This window comes from Ambystoma mexicanum, chromosome 2q (genome assembly GCF_040938575.1).
Source record: "Ambystoma mexicanum isolate Mex_15411 chromosome 2q, UKY_AmexF1_1, whole genome shotgun sequence".
Classification (NCBI taxonomy): Eukaryota; Metazoa; Chordata; class Amphibia; order Caudata; family Ambystomatidae; genus Ambystoma; species Ambystoma mexicanum.
The window spans coordinates 1,060,489,987-1,060,514,540 of NC_090924.1; the positions used below are offsets into that span (position 1 = coordinate 1,060,489,987).

At 40.6% G+C, this 24,554-nt stretch overlaps 1 protein-coding gene across 2 annotated transcripts in view; it reads right to left on the bottom strand.

Annotated features, from left to right (window-relative positions):
• ZNF804B (zinc finger protein 804B) overlaps positions 1–24,554 on the bottom strand; it is a 1,261,227-nt gene that overhangs the window by 472,127 nt on the left and 764,546 nt on the right. Inside the window, exon 2 of one of the 2 annotated variants that reach the window (XM_069648409.1) lies at positions 9,547–9,754. The exons of the other annotated variant lie outside the window; for it this stretch is intronic. Within the exon in view, the coding sequence (XP_069504510.1) occupies positions 9,547–9,654 (108 nt within the window). The 5' untranslated portion in view covers positions 9,655–9,754. The remainder of the gene's footprint in view (positions 1–9,546; positions 9,755–24,554) is intronic. 2 annotated transcript variants of the gene reach the window in all.

Here is a 24,554-nt window from a genome sequence, read left to right on the forward strand (position 1 = left end):
CGTCAGTAGAGACTTTCTAGGACATCGTGCCTTGCCTCTCGCCGAGTGGGCCTGGCCGCTGAACTTTGTGATCTAATGTGATTAATGCCTTCCTGCCTTGCATTTTTACCTGCTTCAGTACGAACCGTGTTGACTTCATTACCTGCCTATCTCTTCTCTCCCTTCCTCACTAAATATTCGAGTGTCATCTGGGTTGAGGTATACACCTCTGTCTGAAAATAAGTGGTGCCGTAGAACCTAGATTTGTCGATATTGTGTTTCGGGGGATTGAGCTTAATTCCATTCTGCAGAGTAATTGTATTTTGATTTGTTTGCCGTGATTTGCTTTAGTATTTTCTATAGACGTTCTGTTATAAATAAATAACTTACTATCATTATACTAAGCCTGGTTGCGTGCTTACTTGTTTTGCTGCGAAGAATTGCCCTATCTTGTATACTCCCTATACTGACCAACTTTTCTTGAGAGAAGTCTGACTGCTCAGCCACAGCTACCAATTGAATCTGTGTGGTACAGACGGCTACCAAGTGGGTTCATCGCAACACCTGTAGTCCTAAATCTTTTGCAGTGGTCCCAGAGGGAACTGCACAGGTTTCCGCCTAACAGACATACTCTTCTAAAGCTGTGTAATAGGTGTTATCATTACCCCATTTAAATGGTATTCAATGTTTCACCCTCAGAAGGATGAATGTCTAAGCCAGCCCTGCCTAGGATTGAAACCTGTTAAGTGAAGTCCGCCATCATGTCATAGTTCAACACTGTACCCTTCTGCCACCCAACAGGACACATGGAAATACACTGGGCCTGATTCATGGAAGTGTTTTATATGGCGCAAACACATAGGAAAACATTCCATGAATCAGGCCCACTGTCTTTCTATGGTTTAATATATGCAAAATGTGTTAACATACAGAAGGCAGTGTGAATGGGCATTATGCCAAATAACATGGTAATCCTTGTATGTCAATGCAGTAGGGATTTTACAAGTGTGCCCATAGCAGTTAAAACAGCTGTGGCTGATGCACAGTGAAACTGTTTCTGTCTTTTCCAATATCAACTTCATATGCGCAGGTGCTGACATCCATCATGCAAGGCACTTAAATGAAATGACTGGCACTCCGATTGTATGCCATTTGGTGCCTTCAAATTGAAAAACCGGACAAATCTCCACTTCATCAAGCAAGCATATCTCTCCAACTCCAACATCACACTGCATCACATAACAACAAACAACCTGCTCATCCCATTCCAATTATGTTGGTAGGTGCCACCTCCAAGCTGTGCAAAATAGATCCTGCCTACGCTACCTTTTAAATTGCTGATTGTTATTTGACAATGCTTGCGAATGTTAAAACTTTGGGTACAGTGTTGGACTCAGAGCTCACAATTAAAGCTCCTGTCAGCAGTCCTGTGTCTCGAGCTTACTGTTATGTTAAGATACTGGTGTAGGTTAGACTATTCTTTGACACAGCAGAGCCTGTGCAATGTGCCAGCCTTCTTCAGGGCATTGGAAAGACAGAGGTTAATCAACTGCAGGTAGTTCAAAATAATACAGTCAGGGCAGTCACTGGTCTTTGTAGAATGGAGCATGTGTCGGCAGTAAGAAGGTCATGCCATTGGTTGCCCGTACAAAAGCAGGTCCTATTTAGGACACTGCATTACGCATGCATGGCTTTCTGGGAAAAGCCTGTCATATTTGACTAAACAGTTAAGGTGGCTGCCAGTCAGGAGTACGCTACAAACCAATAACACAGGATTTTTGGAAGAACCTGCAGCCAAGCTATCCCATGTACAAGATGGCTGCTTCTCTGTGGCAGCCCCTCGGTTGTGGAATGCCCTTACCCTTGACCTAAGACTCTGCAGGGCATTATCAGTCTTTAAGCGCAAGCTCAAGACCCTTCTGTTTGAATAACCTCTGTAAAGAACCTTAATGATGTTATGTCCTGCAAATTATCTGCTTTTGTTGCATGGTGTCTGCCTTGTCATTGCGCTTCTATGCCCACGGGTGATGTTCAAGCACATTGCAAATAAAATAAATATAAAATAAATCAGGTTTCTGCCCTAACCACATCACTATAAATTCAAATCTTCACAACCTGGATGAACTCTGCAACATCACTGGTAAAGAACAAACAGTCCTGCTGGTCCTCCTTTCACCACTCTGTATGTTTCAACATCGTTCTAAACCCCATCCATCTAAACATCTCAGGCACTGTTCTTGACTGGGTCATATCCTTCCTCACTGACAGGACCCTTTTTTGCCTCCATGCCCCGCTATCAATCAAATCATACCACAGTCAAATACAGGGGTCCACAAGAATCTTCTCTATCTTACTTTCTGTTCAACCAATTGGACAGACCCTACGCACCTACAACATCAACTATGATTAATATGCAGGCAACTCTGAAATATACTTCAAGTCCCTCCACCCCCCTCAATTGGCTCTACAACATCGTTACCTGGATTGCCACACACTTCCTAAAACTCAGAGCCTGTACGCCATCCCAAGCAACATCTGCTCCAACACTTCCATCGCCATCTTCCATTTAATTCACAAAACATACATCTGTCTATTCATCTTATCTAGCCACAGCCCCTCACTAGCCATTATCTATCCTGATTGTACACCCTCAAATAGTTTATCTTTTTTCATCTGCTTTGAATATAATTTCAGGTCTCATATTTCAAATCATTAGCATTCCTTCTTCCCTGCTCACCCCACCTCCTACCTATTTAACACATTCACATTCTCTTATTTAACACCTGGAGACAGCCAGAATGTAGTCTGCGGATTTGTACGTTCCAAGAAACACCAACATTATAAAATTGAACAGTTCGGCATAATTTAATGGATGTATCACCTTGTGTAATGTATCTGCAATATTGCAACAAAATATTTTAATAATGTTCCAGATTTTCCGATAAGGCACAGTCTTATATATCTTTAAAATGGCTATTGCAGCTATGCTCTTCATGACATCACGATGCACATTTACGCAGTGATGTCGTTGTGCTAAACATACATGTGACTATGCCAAGCCCAGTATAAATACTGTGTGTCATTTTAGAGTGCTGGAATTAGTGCAAAACGGCATTCTTATCCGAGCTGGACTATCACGGCCAACACTTAACCAATATCTAGGTAGGAAATGTATCTGTATGTGCCAATAACCAGTTTTAGAATTACTTTTAATTTTGAATTAACTATAGATCAGCCGAGGAAATCTCACCGACCTGAAATCTCACTGACCATAGATTTTCATACACTTTGAGATACTGCCGAGAGCTATTCAACTATTCTATTTGACTATTCTTGAATTTCTCCCTGGTGAGTGTTTATATTTTCTTTATAACCTATTTTGTCACTCGTAACATATTTTTTAAACCCACTCACAGTTAACTTATATTTTTTCTTCTTAATTTTAGAAATGAGAAAATTGATGAAAAGGGCAATTGATTCAAATATCTATCAAGAAAGCATATTAAGCCACACCTTGAAATGTAAGATTTGATGCACTAATTTATCTATAAAGTGAATGGTAGGAGTAACTTTCTAGAAATCCTCCTGATGAGCCTTCATTTAGTTGTGAAACACATTTAGAGGGTGCATTGGCATTATCAATTAAAACCTATAGACGGATAAATTCAGAATTTTATATTTTGAATTAAAACTTTGATTCACTTAAACAGGAGTTTCTTTCCTTTAAAAAGATAATCCTTCCAGGGGCAATTGTCTACCTAGACAACTCTTCATCATTACTTTGGGTGTCATAATGAGTTTGGCAGTAGTGGTAAAATAGGTTGTATTTGGAAACACCACCTGTTTATCCGCCCCACATGTGTTTGAGTGGAAGTAATTACCTCAACAAAAGCAGGAATTATGACATTTTGACTCTTGTTGTATTACTGCATGTTTCAATACCCATAACCCAATGAAAGTTAATGGTACTACCAAATGGTGAATAACTACTTCTTTAAATAGTTTAGAACATTCCTGTGAAAAGATAAGTACTGCATGGAGTAACAGTAATTGAGTGTGGCAGTATTACCCTGGATAATTATGCCAAACCCAATAAGACCTATGTAAAATCCACCAAGCATTGTGTTAAAATTGTCAAGGGTACCTCAAACAAATAATTAAAAAGCACTGGCAAGACCAGGATCCTAAGATCACCAGGCTCCATGACTCTTACCTTCACTGCCGCTATGTGAAAAGAAATATGGAGGGAGATCTGGGAATACAGCTGGGGAACAGTTTTATGGAAGAACTCCCCACCACTCTTACTGCAGTCAATAATAAACTGTTCTTCAGGAAAAGGCAAAACATGTTTCTGTTAAAACATAAAGAAAAAAAAGCTGTTTGACTCCTGAACCCTCCTCATCCATCCAGGGACATTGCTTGTGAATCCACTTCTCCACAAAAAACGGCTACTTAGGACTTTGTAGCCTTCTTTAATTTGTACTCCCAATTTTGTTAATGTATCCACCTACCAATTTATGGATTGGGTAAGAAGTCATCCTCAATACAATTTCATGCAGCCACAAACCCCTTCCAAAATACGTGTGTACAGCAATATATATTAAACTGTAAAAGGAAACGTATAAAAACAGTATAAGATAAAAAGTCAACTATAATATATGTACAAATCATCACTTTGTTCCCTGCTAACCATTTCGAATTTTTGATGAATTCCAAGGAAATGTAGTGTATACTCTCCTTTTGCTGCAGTTGGTGCAAGGGTGAACAAATTACCTGCAGAGCCTCCTTTACACAAACTACTCATTTATTAAAAATTGAACAAATAAGGGTTCTATAGACAAAAAAAATTCTAAAATAAAAATACATGTGCTGCTGTTTAATGATACCGATACAAAGGCATGACAGATTACCATAAGGTGCCCTTCCCCCTTTGCAAGTGACAGTTGTGATTGTTACACCGCCTCAATTTCAGACACAATCACCTCCCTAGAGTGTCAAAGCAAACCCTTCCAATCCCAGGTGCCTTTTCTCTTCTGAGCTGCAAAGCCCCTCGAAGTCCCCCGCTCCCCTCAGACATTAATGCCAAAATAGAAAATCAATGTAAACAAATGGTTTAATCAGGTGAATAAACCAATGCATATGACCAAAGTTATAAAGAACCATGGGACAAATGGGGCTAGGGGAGTTATCCATATTCTAAGGTGTAGGGTTGAAGGAAGACTGAGGTATGTATATGGGTAATGGTGGATAGTGGTTATCTGTCGAGGGGCAAGTTTAGATGTATCTGTGTTCCAGTAGAGGGTCCTTAGGTACTCTTTTAATAGAAGGGTCTTCATGTCCTTCTTGAATTGTAGGAGAGTGGGATCTGTTTTGGTAGCAACTGGGAAAGAATTATATGAAATGATAGGTTATTTATAACATACTTAATACCCAGAGGTTTCTAAGCACAGACCCGGGGATCGAACCTGTGTTGTTCTGTGTCGTCTTGCTTCCAAGGTGATCACGTTGTCCCTGAGATATCCTCCTGAGACTCCCAAGAATGGAGTAATTCTTCCTGCTGCTCCACTGCCCATAATGGCACTGCTTGCTCCCAGGGCCCAAGACCATGCCTTGGACCCCTCACCCTTTCCCAATCAACCCCATCTGCCACCATCAGCACCAGTCTGCCTTTTCAGTCATGCTGTGTGTGCAGGACACTGCACACTAGGAAACAAATGAAACATTTCAAACTAGGGATACAATATATACTAATACTAGCTGTTCCTGGCATAACATATGTAATTCTAGCATATATTAAAGGTTAATATTGGTCAGTAATTCATTGGATCACTTCTTTCCCCCTTCTTAAATATTGGAATTACCACTGATCTCTTCCAGGAAGGGGTCGTATGTCCCTGTAACTTATTAATGGTCATTGAAAAGGCTACACACATAGGAAACTGTCTTCTTTTTCATTTAAAAAGCATATTTGTATCAGATGGAGTGAGAGGTATGAGCGGCCTAAGAACAGTATCTAAGTTTAATCCATTGATTACCTGGGCCTCTTTGGCGTGTCTTTGTAGACGTGAAATTGCATTCCATTGGCGAGTTCCCAAGATGGCATAAGATTATGTTAATGTTAATGTTAAAGGATATTTGTACCGCACACTATCACCACTGGAGTGGTCCCCTGGGGCCTCTGAAAAGGTAGGGGGTGTAAGTTAGTGGGAATAAGCTGTAAAAGTGCAAGAGAGCAGTGATGTGCTGTTGGCGGCCTCAACCCAGAATTCTGTTGGCTAGGCTTGGGGTTTTTTCCAGTCGGTATTCACTGTGCGCTGTTGTGCGAGTCTATGTGTGGTTTGTGTTGTTGTTGTAGTGTAGTGAAGTTTATATGGATTGTTGTTGTGTCATAGGCATGTGGTTGTGTTTGGTTAGAGTTTGGGAGGTATACGCAGAGGGATGAAATTGTTAGTGGATTGGTTAATTGGGTAAATGCTAACAATCACAATTCTATCTAAGTGTGACACATGCTGACATTTTAAACCTATCCAGATGTGACACTGGCTAGCATTTACAATTACGTCTAGATGCAACGCCAGATAATGTTCAAGATTACGTCTAGGTGTGGCACATGCTAACATTCACAATTCCATCTAAGTGTGGCTTGTGCTAATAATCACAATTCCATCTGAGTGTGGCACATGCTGACCTTCACAATCCCTTCTAGATGCGACGCCGGCTAATGTTCACGATTACGTCTAGAGGTGACAGCGGCTAATGTTCACGATTACGTCTAAGGGTGACGCTGGCTAATGTTCACAATTAGGTCTAGAGGCGACGCCGGCTAATGTTCACGATTATGTCTAGAGGCGACACTGGCTAATGTTCACGATTACTTCTATAGGCGATGCTAGGTAATGTTCATGATTACGTCTGGGTGTGGCACATACTAACATTCACCATTCCATCTAAGTGTGGCATGTGCTAATAATCACAGTTCTATCTAAGTGTAGCACATGCTGACCTTCATGATCATATCTGGTGCGACGCTGGCTAAATTTCACGATTACGTCTAGGTGTGGCACATGCTAAAATTTACAATTCCATCCAAGTGTGGCATGTGCTAATAATTATAATTACTTCTAAGTGTGGCACAAGCTGACCTTCACGATCCCATCTAGATGCGACGCTGGCCAATGTTCACGATTACGTCTAGATGTGGCATTTGCTAATAATCACAATTCTATCTAAGTGTGGCACATGGTAATCACAATTCCATCTAATTGTGGCACATGCTAAGAATCACAATTCCATCTGAGTGTGGCATATGTTAATAATCACAAATCCATCTAAGTGTGGCACATGCTAACAGTCACAATTCTATGTAAGCGTGGCATATGCTAACTCACAATTCCATCTGAGTGTGACATATGTTAATAATCACAATTATATGTAAGTGTGGCATATGCTAACAATCACAGTAACAATACTACATTATGTAGTAGCATAATTAGAGCATCTACTTTCAGTTTTAGATCATGAGTAGGCATTCGTCCTACAGTGTTCTGCTCTTTAGCGACAGAAACGTTGAGCTGGTAATTAACTGGGACCGCTGTGTCCTGTTGAAAGACAAGTGGGGGTGGAAAGAAGTAACTTGAAATTATTCCTAATGTTTGAAATAGTGGAAGGTGAAGATGACTGCCTAGAACCATGTTCATTCGGTTTGTTGAAATGATAGATCTGGTTGAAGTGGAAGGGCACACAGAGGTGCACTTTGCCATTTGGACAGCAGTGGACAGCCTAACAATGATAAATTGCATCAGCTGAGTATGGAAACATACGTAAGCATAGAAAAGAGGTCAGACAAGTAGGTGCTAAATTATGTTCTCACTTGAAATAAATGCATATAATATAAAGCCCTAAGTGAAGCGTAATGGGTAGCCATTTTATTTAAGAATGAAGGGGGGACAGAAGTGCAAGAAGAAATGTTTAGACCAACATACATAAAGGGATCACTAATAACATATTTGAGAACGAACACATTCTTCAATGAATAACTTTGTGTTAGAGACAGTTAGTAGGTTGCACTTTTTCAAAAATTATACAATTGAAAATGACAGGGGCCAGAACATTGCCAGATTTGATCTTGACGTAAACAAGATTCAAAAATAGAAAAGCAATTATGAGTAGAAGAGGCAGGAGTTACTTGAAGTTACTTCATGAGGGGGATAATCATTTTTTTTGTTTTTCAGGAATCATTCTCCAGACAGATGTCCCAGTGATGTGCTACCAAGTGTTAGTAGACATATTTTTCATTACAGCTGTTTTAGAAGGGCCAATAACAGGGCTTTTTTGCCATTCTCCTGCACCATTTCTTCCACTAATATAATATATGTGTATAATATATGTGTGCTTAATGAGCCACAGATTAGAACTGTGGTATATATGTACTTAGGAAAAAAAAGAAAATACCACATGAATGTGTGAAGGTTACAAAGTTATGCATTTATTTTAGGAAATGTGTGAAAGTAAAGTCCTGCAATTCCCCATATCCCCACCAGTTCCCCTAAAATAGTAATTTGCCAACAAAAAAACAATGTCTTGTACATTCTTTGCATGTTAACATGGATGTGCTACCAGGTCACAGCAGAGTGGAGCTATTTTGTCTATGTTTAATTCAGTTTAACAGAGTGTATGAAATATATCCAGTGACATTACCCTTCTCTCATTGAGATGTAACTGGTGAAATATGATTTAATTAAACAAGCATTACTAATCATTCAGTATACAAATTGTCTAACAGTTATATAAAAATCTGGGTTTAGGAATATCCACAGAGAAAATAAGGGGAATTTATCACAAGTGATGAATTTCAAGTCAGATAATTTGCAAATTATTTGCCGTTTCTGAAAACCCAAATGAATGTTATTAATTGTTGGATCAATGGTCTAAGCCACATAATTGAAAAGGAAACTACACATCTATTATTTCACAAATGCCACACTGCTGACAACACGTATTAATGGATGTTCAAACAAAACATTAAACAATGCATACATAGGAAAATGACAAAACACAAAGCAGGCACTCAAACATGTTGTTACAGACAAATCTCTTCAGGAAATATGTAAATGGACCTTAACGTATCATTTAAAATAATTCTGTATATTAAAGTTAAAGTAGGTGTTAAAAATGTAAGGATGTGTACATAACATAAGGTTACTGGAAAATTAATAATATGACACATATAGTAGCACTTTACAATATGTGGTTCAATTTGGTAGTATGTACTGTGGCATAAGATATTAGATGCTGATTTGGGATAACCAGATATATTGTATGTGCCTTCTTGATTACCTGGAGAGAGAGAACTGTTGCAGTGCCAGCTTTGTTTCTTTCTTTGTATTCCTCACCTCAGGCCAAAATCACTGCCTCACATATTTTCCAGATGTTAAAAATCTACAAATATGTTGCTTCTTCAACGAGAATCAAAATGTCCCTCTGCTATCTTTTAGGATGCTGTATTTGCATGTTTGAACACCATGAACACTAAATATATGTGTATTAATCCAAAAACAGAAATGGTACCTGTTTAGTGATAGTGATCAGAGTTATGTTTAGGCGAGGCAGCCTAGGCATCTTTCTAAAGGTCATCTGTGATTGTCCTCGAGAATTTCCTTTTCCTGAACCCATCATCTTGATCGTTCAATGTGAGCCTCCTAATCCCATTGACTGAGAAATGTGCCATGTTTTAGGGTTCTCTTTACCCAGTAATCCATATACATTTTCTCTGATTCTGATGAAGAAAGACAAAAATGACAAATTGTTTGATGTTGTAAGAGGATAAAGAAACTCTAAAATTAAAAAAAGGAGATGTTAAACAAAAATGATGATTCAAAACAAGAAAAATGCAATGAAGAAGTAAGTGGCAAAATAGTAACAATCCAAATTCATAGCATAGCCTCCGATCAGAAAATCTTCTGTTCAAATCAGTCATTATGATTTTTATGGAGCAAAGGAATCTGTGGAGAGGTTTGTTTCTTGCGAATGTCAACTGTAAACTGATTACTAGGCACTGGTTTTGAACATGGATTAGCACTCGGGGTGGAGTGAGTAACCAATCAGGTATCTCGGAATGTGGGCTGAATCTACCGATCGAGGCCGCATTCAGAGCAACCTGACGGCTGCTACCCTTGCCCTACCATCTTTCCCCCACCTTACCATCCCATAATGTTTGATTTTACATCCCTTCTACCCATACTTCACTTAACTTCTTTTCTTCAGCAGCGGCGGCACCCCGCCACTGTCGCTCCTGCTTTGATACTCCTGGCCACCATGGAAATGGAGGAGGGCCTCTGCTTGAAGCCCTGTCTTCCACCTCCGTGGTGGCTATCTTGTGTAAGTATTTTGTATGAATAAAAGGGACACCGCAATGGGGCATCCCATTCATTCATACAGAAACATTGCTGTCAGCACCCCGGGTCACCGGATTCACAACCTGTTGGTACTAGTAGCAAAGAATAACCTGATCCGGCCCGCCCCATCGGGGTGTTAAAGATTAATTCATGATAAGCTTAAATTCTAATGATTATTTCAACAATCTTCAAGATGTCAATTAACACAATTAAGATGTGATATTGTATCCAGTAACAACAAAATATCATATTTTCCACTCACAGTACATTTTAAATGTATGTGTTTGCACAATGCCAACAACCCATCAATGGATTTTGAAATGTGCTTTTTTTCGATAGACAATTTCAGGATTCAATGTAATGAGCACAGCTTCAACAGTGGTAACCCAAATATGCCTCAACTAAATTTCATTCCAATCAATGTTCACTAGAAAACATGATTTTATGATAATTGGTCTTCAGGTTGCCTAACTGAAGAACTTAATTTAAGGATTTCAGCCTCTTGGTTTTCTGAATAATTAACAACGAAATATGTGATAAACATAGAATGGTACAGTGAATAGGTGAACACCATATCTTATTTCATGCTCTTGGACCATAGAGCTTGTGATAAGCATTGAACCCATACGCATTTTTGTGTATGGGCTATCCCACAGAGAGATACGTTAGTTCATATGAGAAGCTGTTCATTTTGTTCTAGGGTAGGGGCCTGCAGTTGTTTTGGCTACAACTCAACTGAGCCCTAACCAACATCTGCTAAAGGATCATATGAGCCATAAACAATTGGCATCACATGTTGCAGACCCCTTCTCTGGTGGTTTAATAGTGGGCACAAAACAGGGGCTGTGAAAATGGAGTCCATGGTCTTCCATCCTTCACCTTATGAATAGTACATTATACCATGCAAGGAATAAAGTATTTGTGAAACCTATGGATGAACCAATCATTGCCTGCAAGATACAATACAATAAACTATCAAGCCATACGTATTACTAATGATGGGTCCAGGTTTGATTAACATTCAAAAAGTTGCTGGAGCATAAAAAGAGGAAACATTAAACACAATCATGGCAATGGCATTATTATGACTCTACTTGCTACAAAAACTCTAATTGAGACAATCAACTGACTATAGATAATAGACTGTCTGTGCTATAACCCCATTACAAAGACCTAGGGGCAGCCCAATTAAACAAAGAGACTATCTTAAAACATGGAAATGTGTACGGTTATTAGGAGAAGCAAACAAAGATTGATTAGATCAAAGAGTACAGTCTGATAAATGGATCAAGCAGAGGGATTTGGGCAATCGATCGAAGTAGATACCCAAATATTTATAACATTTCACTTCTTCAGTTCTTTTCTGATCAAGATACCAGTTCAACTTTTTAGTATTAGATGGCTTTGTTTGTTAAGTGTTATTCATGTTTTCACATTAGATTACCACCACAATACATGATCTACTTGTCCTTTGTACGCAGCCTTTGGACACTGGATTTCTACAGTGCATTGGTAGCAAAGAAAGTACATGAATGAACACTTCCAAGGACAGTTGATGGACTACCCAAAAGTGAATTCCTGTTTGTTTTTGTTTGTTTTTTGCGTGGCTGTTTACTTCATATGGTCATGAATGAACAGTGAGATCATTCACACTATGTAGCCATTGACAATTCCCCGAGTTGTGTTCAGTTGCGCTATTTGCACTCTCCACAAAAGATATCCTACATATGTTAGCCCATCTTAACCTTAGCCAGACCTTTTTATTTGTAATGAGATAAATGTGTTATAAATAACATAAACAAACTGAGAATACATTGGCCTGATTTATAAAATCATTTTTCAATGGGAAAACCTAATTGAAACACTCTTTGTAAATCAGTCCTAGTATATAAACAAATAACGTTTGTGTCTCAATAATGGACATAAATAACACCAATTCAGATTGTGCTCCAAGTGCATACAGGTATGGATGCAATTTAAAAGTGTGTGTGCAAAATAATCCCACAAAATAAAACAAATCCTAATGAGTAAAAACAAATGAATGCAATTAAAATTGAGTAGAGAAACACAGAGAAGGTACAGAAAAAATAATAATGTGGCAAACGGAAATCAAAACGTAGAATGCTGAGTTTCTCAAAGGTTTGCTTCATGTATGGCCTCTGTCTCAAATGGGTGCCATCACACACAGGACATTGAAAAGGTAAAAAATTGCCCTGCAAACACTATTGCATTGAATGTTCTTGTGTCCATTTGGCAGGCCTACACACTCTTTGCTTCCATTGGTATGGTGGTGCGCTACATCAACATCCTAGAACTCTTTCAACATACAGTTTGTGTGGGAGTGAGGGGTCGTTTGGGCCCCCCTCACACCTTCAGTATAATGTGGACCACTTGCTCGTGCAATAGCGGGGGACGCCTCCATTGCCCGTATGCTAACATTAGCACCAAACGGGGCTATTGTGGGGGACATTTGAACTCCATTTTCTGTGCCCTCAACTCCATCTTTGGACTAGGCCTCACTTCAATAATACGGGAAGACTTCTCTCCCCTCCGCAGTGCCGTGCTGCGCACACCGCGTTCATAGCCCCCACCTTTTCTCACTCTGTCTGAAAGCCCTTTCTCACAGATGCGCCGGGGATAATTGAAACAAATATACAAATGTAGCATTTCACTCTTCCTCTGAGACACTGTCCTGTGTGTGAACCGGCCTGAATCCTGCCTTGTAGCTCATCCATCTCACAAACCCACCAGTGCCCTCCTACCCCCGCTGTTGGAAAATTACTGCCACTATAACCCTGTGCCCTCCTAAGGTATTCTCTTGATGTACCAGAAGAGTGACTCTGCTGTGCAGCCCACCCCAGAGTGCCCCCTACTAAAACCAGACCTCTGTCACCATATATTGTACCCTAGAACAAATGTCAGTGTGCCCCATGACTGTTTTGATGAACACAGGCCCACCCCATAACAAAGATTATCATGCCAACCAAGACCCCTAAGCCCGGTACCCTATATAAGTCCTAATAAATGATGTTACGATTATATGAATGGAATTTAGAGGTTTACCAAGATTTACTCAAAGGTATACTAATGATCATTGTTTATAGTGTGTCTAGTGGTAGTTTTTCATGCTAGCTAAGTTAGTGTCTGCCATATCTCACTGTGCCCTGTCAGGTGTATTGATACATGTTTGAGTTATTATGCTGCAACATTTGGTGGTGTGGGCTTAGACAATCCAAGATGGCCGAAAAGCCCACATTTGCGCCAGAATCCAGGAAAACCGTGCAGTTTTTGCGCACACCAAAATGGTCGCCTGACCTGCCACCCACCAGTGCGAGCGTGATGGGCCAGAAGCACCATGAGTGAAACGTGGTGCCAAAGGAAAAACAGCAGTGCCTGTTAGCTCAAAAAGCGGTTTGAAATCACCTTTCTTTCTCTGAATGCAAGCTCAAAATGCCTATTTCAAACATTGCAAGATATTCAAAAATCATACTGAACACCAGCAGACGTCTGGTAGAATGAAGTCTTGTGTGCATACAAAATCTGGAAAGATGAAGAGCCTAAAATAATGTTCATAATAAAACTGGCTGAGCTGTGGATGTCAGCAGTTTAAGTGAAATTGGATTTAAAGCCACTAAAATCGAAATGTTTAAAATAAATGAGTGACCTACTTTTGAGTGTCACATAGGTTGCAACTGTTTAAATGTCATAGTTTTGAACTTAGAATCAGCATTCTAGCTGCATGTGTAAAAATTGTAAGTTTGATTTGAATGAAGAAAAATTGAAACAAAAGTGACATTTGGCTGAAGCCTGGCTTAAAGGGATTGAATTCTGCCCGGCAACTACCGCCGACAGGAGTTGAAACTTGCCCAGCAACTGCATTCACAGGCCTGGCCTGCCTTCTGCTGCCCCCACCAAAAGGAGATTACACCTCTCTGATTGAATCAGGGGAGGGGTACCTGGGACTGCAGGGAAACAGAACAATGAACTTCCCTTGGCTCAAAGCAATTGCTAAATCAGGAGGTCGTAAATGGCTTCCTCTTGGAAGGAACTGGGAGGGGCACTGCCCCTGTGAGCCAGCTGAGCTTGGAGGCGGGGACAATGCAGAAAATCCCCCATGTGCTTTGGTACTTAACCACACCCATCTGGGCCAGAGCATAAATTTAAAAAGATGGATAATTCATAGTACAAAATTGTCAAAAATATATAAATAATATAATTATTCCTGTGATTTTTCTGTGCACATTTTAAGAGGTATTAGGACTCTGTGGTATGTTCTGGGGGTAGTAGCGCAAAAAAGGGTATTACTAAAACTTAAAAATCTGACACTTCATCATCTGATGCCCATATTCCTTGCGCACATTTGTGTAAATTCTGGAAAAATTTAGATATTGTGTTCTGGATGAAAAGGGCATAATTCTGTCAGAAGTGGATACAACATTTTACAAAGACAGGGATCGGATGGTTTGGCGCTACAGAAAATATGTTAACTGGACATATAATATTAGAAAAATTGTACATAGATAAATATGCATTTGAATCAAAAATAGATTTGTGTGAAAAGTGACATGGGGAGGATTCTCTGACCCATAAACATACCTCATCACGATGACACTCCATTTCCTTCCCCCAATCGAGGGAGAGAGGGGAATTTTGGCCAATGATAAGTTGTGAGGGGCAGGCTTAGTTGTGTCCACGCACACACCCATTTTGTTGATGCAATTTCTGTTATAGGTAAGGATTGCAAGCCTTAGTGGGGGAACTTCCAGATTCACTCATCACCTGAACATTGGCGGGACGCTCTGCACAAGAAAACCAGACTCCAGATTCCACAACTTTGAAGAGGGCCTACAGCAAGCTGAACTCTTCTCAGCTGGCCTTCCAATCTTGTAAACTGATTTTACCCCAGACGTCCAAGGGGCACATCAGAATAAAATAGCCGGGCTGTGCTGTTTCTGCTTCTGGCTAGAACCAGACACAGAAAGCAGAGCTGTATCCATAACCCGTCAGACCCAGACCAGACCACTGTGCAGTGCCAGACCCAGACCAGAGGCCATGCTGTGAGCAGAACTAGTGGCACAGACCGTCCCGTGGCGAGAGTGCAGTCCAAGGCCCATTCCGGTCCAAAATTAGGAGTGAGTAACCAGCCAGAATTGTGCATAGTCATCTCTTAGTCTAAAATAATCTCATCCCATCCATTTCAACCTATTTAGAACTGCATAGAAATCCTGTTTCCATTCTGTGATTTCAAAGCTGTGAAAGTGTCATTTGTCATTCTGAATCTTTACTTCATTTCTGAAAATCTACCTCCACAGAAATGTCCGCATCTTTTGAACCGCACGTCCTAGAAGCGAAATTAAACTGTCATCTTAAAGCTAAGAATCTAAGCTTTCCGACAAACACAGAACGATATTTCCTTATAGTTTTTCCGTAATCACGATCAACACACTCAGAAAAAGTGCAGCGAATTGCAATTTGACTCCATTTCACCACTTGTAAAAAAAATAGCTGCTTCTTGCTTGCAACTGCTGAATTTTGTTTCACTCTGATAATCATTCCTGAATCATTGCTAGTGTTGACTTGAACTAATTCAAAGTAGCTGTCACCTACCCTGAATCTCCTATAGGGAATTAAAATAATTTTTAGCTTATTTTTCACTTCATTGCAAATCACATGTAAAAGTATTTGGCCTCTGTTTTCAAATAATCCCTCTAAGGTTGCTGGGGGAAACGGGAACTGAACTGCTTCTGGTTGTATTCCTGAAAACCTGTGTGCCCTCATTTCCATGTCTTCATATTGCATAGGGGGGGAGTGAGGAAAACGTGATCTGATTATCTCTTGTTGAAACCATATCCAGTTTATTCTGTGCTGCATTCTTTCCATCATTGCTTTTCCTTGAATCCATACAAAGTATTCTCTGCTACATTATCCTTTCTATACCAACTCCTAAGTAATTAAAGAATTGTGCTACTGTAATATTATCCACTGTTAATCACTGTCATATTCATAAGAGTGCTATCAAATATTAATTTATTCATAAAAGTGTGATATATATATATTGTTTAATTTTTCAAATAAACATTTTAATTTGCAAAACAAACCTACTTCTTGGCTCAGTGAGGTCAGGGGGATTCAAAGAGAGGGGCATTATATAAGGGTTCATCATTCAGATTTATGAACATGTCATAAAAATATACAAATAAGGGCTTCCATTGGGCATCCCAGACTAGGCATTGACTTAGTTGGAGTGCTGAATTGAAGTCACTTACAGCCCTAACCCTCACCCCTACTGGATGCTGGCAGCCGGACCACGTGATGTTCACCCTCCCACCAACTGGGCAACCAATCTGGATGAAGCAGCGCCTACACGGACATATGTACCTATATTGCTTATCCAATCATGCACTGGTCTAGTACCCTATGTTAGCTGCATCATCTATGATGCTGTTTTTCTTTATATTGTCATGTAATTGTAATGTTTGCCAGAGCGCTCTCGAGGCAGCAGAGTTCTCTGGATGCCAACTTTATATAGAGCAACTAAACCTTGCAACCTGTTCTCTTAGTCTCATTCCCCATTGGGGTGTCTTATATTTTTTAGATTTGCGTGTGTAAGATGGGGAGTGAACCTTTACAAGTTTCATACAAGGACCTCAGAAATAGGTCAAGCACACTTTGCAAGGTAGCAGTAAGACAAAAAGGCCTCAGTGCAAGGAAAAACAAATGATATCAAGCATTTTGCACCAGGGCAATTAGCAAACATTGTGCTGGTGTAAAATTGCATTTTTAGGAATACTTATGTGCACCAGGGCAAGTGTGGACCTAATGTTAATTCCAGTTTATGAACAAAGCCCCCATATCAGCAACATTTAAGTACATGGGTTTGCACCCTTAGTTATCCCTGCTTCTTCTCCTGCATCCCCTGCCCATGACAGTACCTCTGCTACTCCTTACCCTTTATTTATAACCACCTGTGTGTGTCCCCTACATAGAGTGATTTCTTTTATTTATTTCATGTGCATCTGTAAGGCACTTATACATCAAGCAAATTGTGTTTCGAAGCACACAAAGGGCAACGGGCAGGGAACATGGAAACTGTAGAAAAGTAGCTTCTAACTCTTTGTAGGTCAAACAATTAAGGTTTATTCTTAGTTACATCAAGATCTTATAATAGAGGACACCACTGGGTCCCATCACCCAGATAGGCCCAGCTCCAACTGACATAGGCTGGAACCTTCACACACACTCATGGGACAACATTCTACAAGAGGACTCCAACATTCTCACAGCTCATGCATTCACAGATAAGTACTTTACAGCATATCGCCCTCTCTTATTTCAGACACACACACATAAACAAATCTACTTTCCAACATATCTTCTTTTCCCACAAAAACACAGCACAAATTCTCACAACACTTTGCACCTTTAAAGAGGGTGTTCTACTCTAAAAACAACAGTGATGGCTCAGGCGCGACCCAACCATCATCCAATGGAGGCGTGACCTCTCACTTCATCTTTGTGTAAATCATTATCCCACCTAGGATACATGGCAGTAGGCACTACCTCCCCATGACAACTTTCAGGGAACCCTCCCTTTTCTAATCAATGGTCCTTGGCGCAACCTAACCATTACCACCTTGTAGACCACTTACTAAATATATTGGGAAACGTACTACTGCCACATATATATCTGAGTGCAGGCGTGACCTCAATCCCTTAACCATTGCTAGAAATGACCTTGTATAACATCTTCTTTGGGCATGACCCCTACTTGACATCCCTACTTTAATCTGGCACCCAGATTCTCAATGTGGGAGGCACGACCGCCCTTTATTTAAGTATATTAGGCACGACCTCAATTTAAACATTCAAGGGTACACAACTCTAGCACATTTGCTGACATAGGGCCTCATTACACGTTAGGCGGTAAGGGTTTACCGGTACCGGTAAGGGAACCGGTACCGGTAAACCCTTACCGCCTTACTACGAGTTCCCTTTGCGGGACCCGACTTTAACAGCTGGTTTTTACATGTATATATATCAATCTGAATCCTCTATTTTTCAACTGACCTGTATCTCTAAGTGGACCAATGATGCCTGTAAGCAAAGAAATAAATCTGGGTATTGTATTCAACTCCTTATTATCATTAATTTGGCAGGTAAATGCAATGGCCTAAAGACATATCTCTCATTCTAAATACACATCTTCAAGGAAGTCACACTTCTCTGCTTGAGGAATGGAACTGAATTACTTCACACCCTACCTCTATCACATCAAGACTAGTAAAATAATGTTTACATTAACGTACCTAAAAAGGATTTGGAAAAACGCATTTCGACTCTGCAACCTTTGGCTGGCCATATGTTTTGGATTACATGTCAATCAGTCCTAACCAGCATAGTCAAGGCTGATTGTCTATAGGAGGCGTAGTGCAAAACATCTAGAGAGCATCAGGTTACAGAGCCCTGGACTAGTTCGAGGACTCATAAGATTGGACCACATTATTCATGCTCTGAAGTTGCTGCATTAGTTGACAATAGGACAGCAAATGGCATTTAAGATGGTGTGCATAAAACAGAGCAAACTGAGCTTGTAGACCCTCATAACTGAGAAAGCTGTCACAAAGATTTATATACACTTTTGGAAATTGAGCAAGAACCCCTTAATGTTCACAAGGACCTCAAAAGTGCACAGTGCCATCGGACCTCCAAGGATTAGAGTTACCTCAGCTTCCTGCCTGAAGCCCAACCAATGAAGATATCAGTGACTATATCTGACGACTGATTAGTCCAGTAAGATTAAAATCCCCTTCTCTACTTTTCACAGACACGTCAGCAGATAATGGAAAATGAACTTGGTTTAGTTTGGAATTGTACTAGTTTTATTTTTTATTTTGTATCTGGCTCACAGTTTTACCATTGCCCTACCTTCCTTCCCCTTGCCTCTTTACTTGTTTACCATGCTGTCCACAGCTAGATAGCTATTAGTGGCATCAGCATGTGGAAAATTATACATCACGTGTAAACACCTGTTCGTAGGTATGCAATTGGTATATTAAAGATAAGCAGGTTTGAGGACTTTTACTATAAAGAAAGCATTGTTTTTACTCATTTGTATAGTACTAACACATCTGCAGGAAACGTCTGGGCACCACCCTCCAATTTAATGGTCCCTCTGGGGCCCAGAAACACTGTTAACACTGTTATTTTCATTATGGGGTGGTGTCTTTAACCAGCTGCACAGTGTAAATGTTTCTAAAAGCGCTGTGTTTAAATGTATAAAGTATCTACAGATATGTAGATACTTTTCTAATCCTAATGCCCTGTTCATGGGCTATCAGGGGAGGGGTACCTGGGACTGCAGGGAAACAGAACAATGAACTTCCCTTGGCTCAAAGCAATTGCTAAATCAGGAGGTCGTAAATGGCTTCCTCTTGGAAGGAACTGGGAGGGGCACTGCCCCTGTGAGCCAGCTGAGCTTGGAGGCGGGGACAATGCAGAAAATCCCCCATGTGCTTTGGTACTTAACCACACCCATCTGGGCCAGAGCATAACCGGAAAAATGTGGTGCATATTGTGGGCCACACACATGTGAGACATCTGGACTCGAATGATAAGAAGATATGTTCTTCCTTGTGCTCAGTGAGTAGTGGAAGCTGTTGCTGTGTGCTGTAACATATAATAATTAACAGTGCAAGCAGTTTCAGTCACTGTAGATTAGATGCAAATAAGGATATTCTTTGGGCTGAGTGTATTGCCTTATCAGTACTACTAGTGAAGCTGCAGAAACTCGCCTTATGTTCTCCTTTGGATGTAGTATTGAGTGTTCCATGGAATATGAAGGCAAGGAGGGTCTAATGAAGTTGTTGAGGAACGAGAGAAGGTGAGGGAAGGACGACAGATATCTCTAGATTTCTTAACCTATAAATTTAATAGAGATGTTTTGAATTTACTACTGGGTTTGCATCTGTCTCACCATAACACAGTGAACGCTTCTCCAACCCACCTACTCCCTGACTGCGTCAGGCCAGGGGTGGGTTTAGAATGTTAAAACCAGCCCCACCCTAATTCCAAAATAGGGATAGAGAAGAGAGGCCCCTGAACCTGGACTCTGTGGTCCCGATTTATGGAATGTTTTGCATGCTTCAATGTGACTTTGCACTGCTGAAAAGTAAGGGTGTACCAGAACCAAATAGTCAGCCGAATAGTGTTTTACTACTAGAAATGTGTCATTATCAAACCATGCAACGGGGCAATCTAGCAGAGATGGTTCTGTCTGCAAGAGTGCCACCCAAAAAGGACCCCATCAGCAACAACGACTGAATAGACAGACAGGAACCAACCAGGAAACAAAATCCTCTGAATTTGCAAACACAGTTTTCATTTGGGTTTAGTCTGCTCATAATTTATTTATTTATTTCTATAGCACCGAAAACCCGCAGGCATCGGGGCACTTATATAGACACAAAGTAGAGAAACATAACAATGGGTCATGAGCAACTAGTGCCCTAGGTGGAATGGTGAAAGATCAAAGCACAAAAAGTTTAACTGAAGAGGTAAGTCTTCAATGTTTTTCTGAAAAGGTTCCAATCTGAAACCCCCCTGATGGACATCGATAGGGAGTTCCAGAAAGATGGAGCCAGGGCCCAGAAAGATCTCCCTAGGCCTCTAGCTCTTTTAAATCTCATTCCCTGCAATAAGGTGAGGGAAGAGGATTGCAGGTCTCTGACATGCTTGTAGGGCAAGATCAAAGTCGTGATATACTCCAGGGAGTTTCCATAGAGGGAGCAATGAATTAGTAAGCCCATGTTGAACTTAATACCTTGCTGCACTGGTAACCAGTGAAGATCTCTCCTGGTATTAGTAATATGAGTTGTTCTTGAAATGAGCATTGCTATGCGGATTGCATCATTTTGAAAGATTTGACATATTCGTAGATTAGACTTTGATGCTCCACTCAATAGGCTGTTGCAGTAATCTAATCTAGATAAAATCATGGCACAGTCGATTGTCACCAAATACTTTTTGTTGATTAAAGGTTGTATGGTTCTAAGAAGCCTCAGGTGGTAGTTGCATGTTTTCTGAAAGTTTTGTACTTGAGAGTCTGGGAAGCCTCCAAGACCACCCCAGGGTTTTTACTCTGGATTGTCTTATTATCGTGTTGCCTTGCAGTGTGAAGTGAATGTAGGCAGGATCTAGTTTAGCCCGCGCCTGTGGTGATCTAAATATGAGTGGCTCAGTCTTATTGCGGTTCAGGTAGATCCAATTCAATGACATCTATTTTTCAATGGCATGATAGAGGTTTTAATGTAAGTGAGTCCTGATGGCAATTACCACTTAGCTCGATGACCAATAGCATGTCATTGGCATAGTTGGTAAAAAAGACCCCTAGCTCCTATAGCAGTGTGCAAAGGATGTGCATGTAAAGATTGAAGAGGGGAGGGGTTATTGATGCTCCTTAGGGAATGCCATATTTTATAGGTGAAGCCATTGTACATTGGATACCCAGTTGGACAAGAATGACTTAATCAAGTTAACCACCTTCAATGAGCAATCCCCCTGCTGCTGCAAGCACTCCAATAGTTATTTGTGATCGACAAGATCGAATGCCACTGATAGATCTAAAATCAGCATCCCTGCTTTCCCACTGTCGATGATGTCTAACATGTGGTCTGGAGGTCCAGAAATGCAGTCTCGGTACAATAAACTGGGCAGAAACCAGACTGCCTGCTGTGTAGGTTGTTGTTATTTTGTATAAGCTGGGAGGTGGTAATCTTGTCCGATATTTTAAGAAGGAACTGACTATAAGTTAGGCCTACGATTGCTTGGGTCAGTGTGGTCCAAATTCAATTTCTTGGGAATTGGAGTAACATTGGCTTTCTTGATGTCTAGTGGAACTTGTTGGTCTCAGAACGAGGCGTTGACAAACTGTGTTAAGAAAGGTTCAAACAATTCTTTGTGTTCCAATACCAGTTTGGATGGTAAAAGATTCAGAGGACAAGCAGTGGGGTTCAAAGAAGCTAACAACAAATTCATTTTCAGTCGATGAAATGAAAGAGAACGAGAATCCTGAGTTGGAAAAAGAATTCTCTGTCCCGTTATTTGAAAGCCCTGATATGATGGTGGTGCTCTGAGTTGCTAGTATTTTATTCCTTGCTTTGGACATTTTCTCTTCAAAGGCTAGCGATATTCGAGTACAGTCTTGATTCGTGATTGATATTGGGAGCACAGATGATTTGAGTTTTTCTAATGATTTTAAAATGCTAAAGAGCTTTTTTGTAGAGTTAGACGATTGCTCAATCTGTGTGTTATAGACATTTTTCTTGGTGTCCACTATTAATGTTCAGTAGGATTTGCCAATTTTATTTCCATTCTGGTCGAGTAGCATCCAAAGGGTGCTTAGTCCACTATTTGTATATTAGTGGGGCTCACCTTCTTAAAATTACAACCTCTGACAGATTTCAATGTATTTGTAGGCTTAACAATTGGCACTATATTTTAGCACGGCTTCCAGAAGTAATGCTTCATTATCACCTCAGTCTCCTTCCATCGGTTAAGATCGCTCAGAAAAATGGTAGATGAGTTTGGGCTGTTGAAAGTGTTTAGCAATCCCAGAACTTCTTCAATGAAGTCCGGCATATTGAGGGGAGGAAGATATATCAACAACATGTTAACACAATGGTGGTATGTTGGTGTAATTTTGAGATGTAAGATCTCACAGTTGATACAAGAGATAGTGGCGGGGAAGAGGCCTAGCGTGGAGCTGGCTATTATTGGCACACCCCACCACGTCCCTCTTTGCGGTCTGCATTGTAGAATGTGTAACCGGGAGAACAGACCTCGGAGATAAGAGGTCCACTAGTATCTTGAATCAATGTTTCTGTCACACAGAGGATGTCTATTTTACTATGAACGATACATTAATCATGGAGGTCTTGTGCGTGTTTTACCAGTGATCGCGTATCGATGAGGGCAACTTTAAGTGAATTTGGGCGTGACTCATTATTGGTCTGTGAAGGTCCAATGCATTTCTGGGTGGTTTTACTGGGAGCTAGAGACACTTTGTTGTCATTGTCATTTGTGTTTGAAATAGGTATGATTCCTGTTATCAAAACCTCTTGTGTTAGGGGGCCGCTTTTCTTCCCGATAAGTGTGGGAGCTAGCTCTTTGTGTAATGGGCTAGCGGGGGAGGGAACACCTAGTACTTCTCTCTCTTCTGCATTAGCTGTGTGACTATCTAAGATAGTCCTTTTAAGTCGATCTATGAGTGCCAGATGGTTTAGGTGGAGTGTCATCAGTGATAGAGGATCCTATTTAATTAAACCCATTGTGCTAGACTTAATTTAATAGTCACGGTAGACAAGACTGAGGAGCAGAGACACCTCACAACCGAGTAACAGTGGAACCAGGGAAGACTGGCTTGCCTCCAAAGTGCCTGGGCTCGGGGCTGTAGCACCTGACGTTTCAGGAAATAGTGGCCTGGGGAACCTGGTTATTGTAGTTCCCTGCTGTCAGTATGTATCAGGTTAAAATCAAAACCTCATTGCAAGTGCTTTTCTCGCTGCAAATGAACTTCAACACAAAAGAATAGTTTTGGACTATTAAGAGAGTGTTAACGGTTTATGTTTTGAACATTACATCATTGTAAAAGCTGTTGTTGCTGTCATTAGGGCATTCAAGATTTTACACTGCCAATAAAACCATCTTAAAAGCAGAGGTATTATACACGTTGCACCAGTTATGCAAACCCCAGTTTGTAAAACAAGTAAAAAGGTGAAGCCCACTTAGTGAGATAGTGTCCTGCCTGGTGAGAGCACAGCAGCTCCATGTTTGTAACTCCTTTTGTTCTGCAGGGTGGGCCCTGAAGGGGACTTGGTGGGCACTATGGGTAGCTGGTTGGCCACTTTACATGACTATGTCTGACAATCAACCAGGCAATTGCATCGTAATAGGCTTCTGCTGTGTGACAAGTGAGGCTCACAGCCGTTCCTTGGATACGAGTGACAGTACTCATGTGTTTCACACACACCGCGGGCATATACCATCTATTTCCCTTACCTAAGGTGTACCGGGAAATACATACATTTGCACCTCTGTGTATTTAAATGCCCCAGAATAATAATTGACGATTTAGTGCAAGAAGGGTCATTCGAAGAAGTGCTTGAGAAAATTGCTGCGCATCAA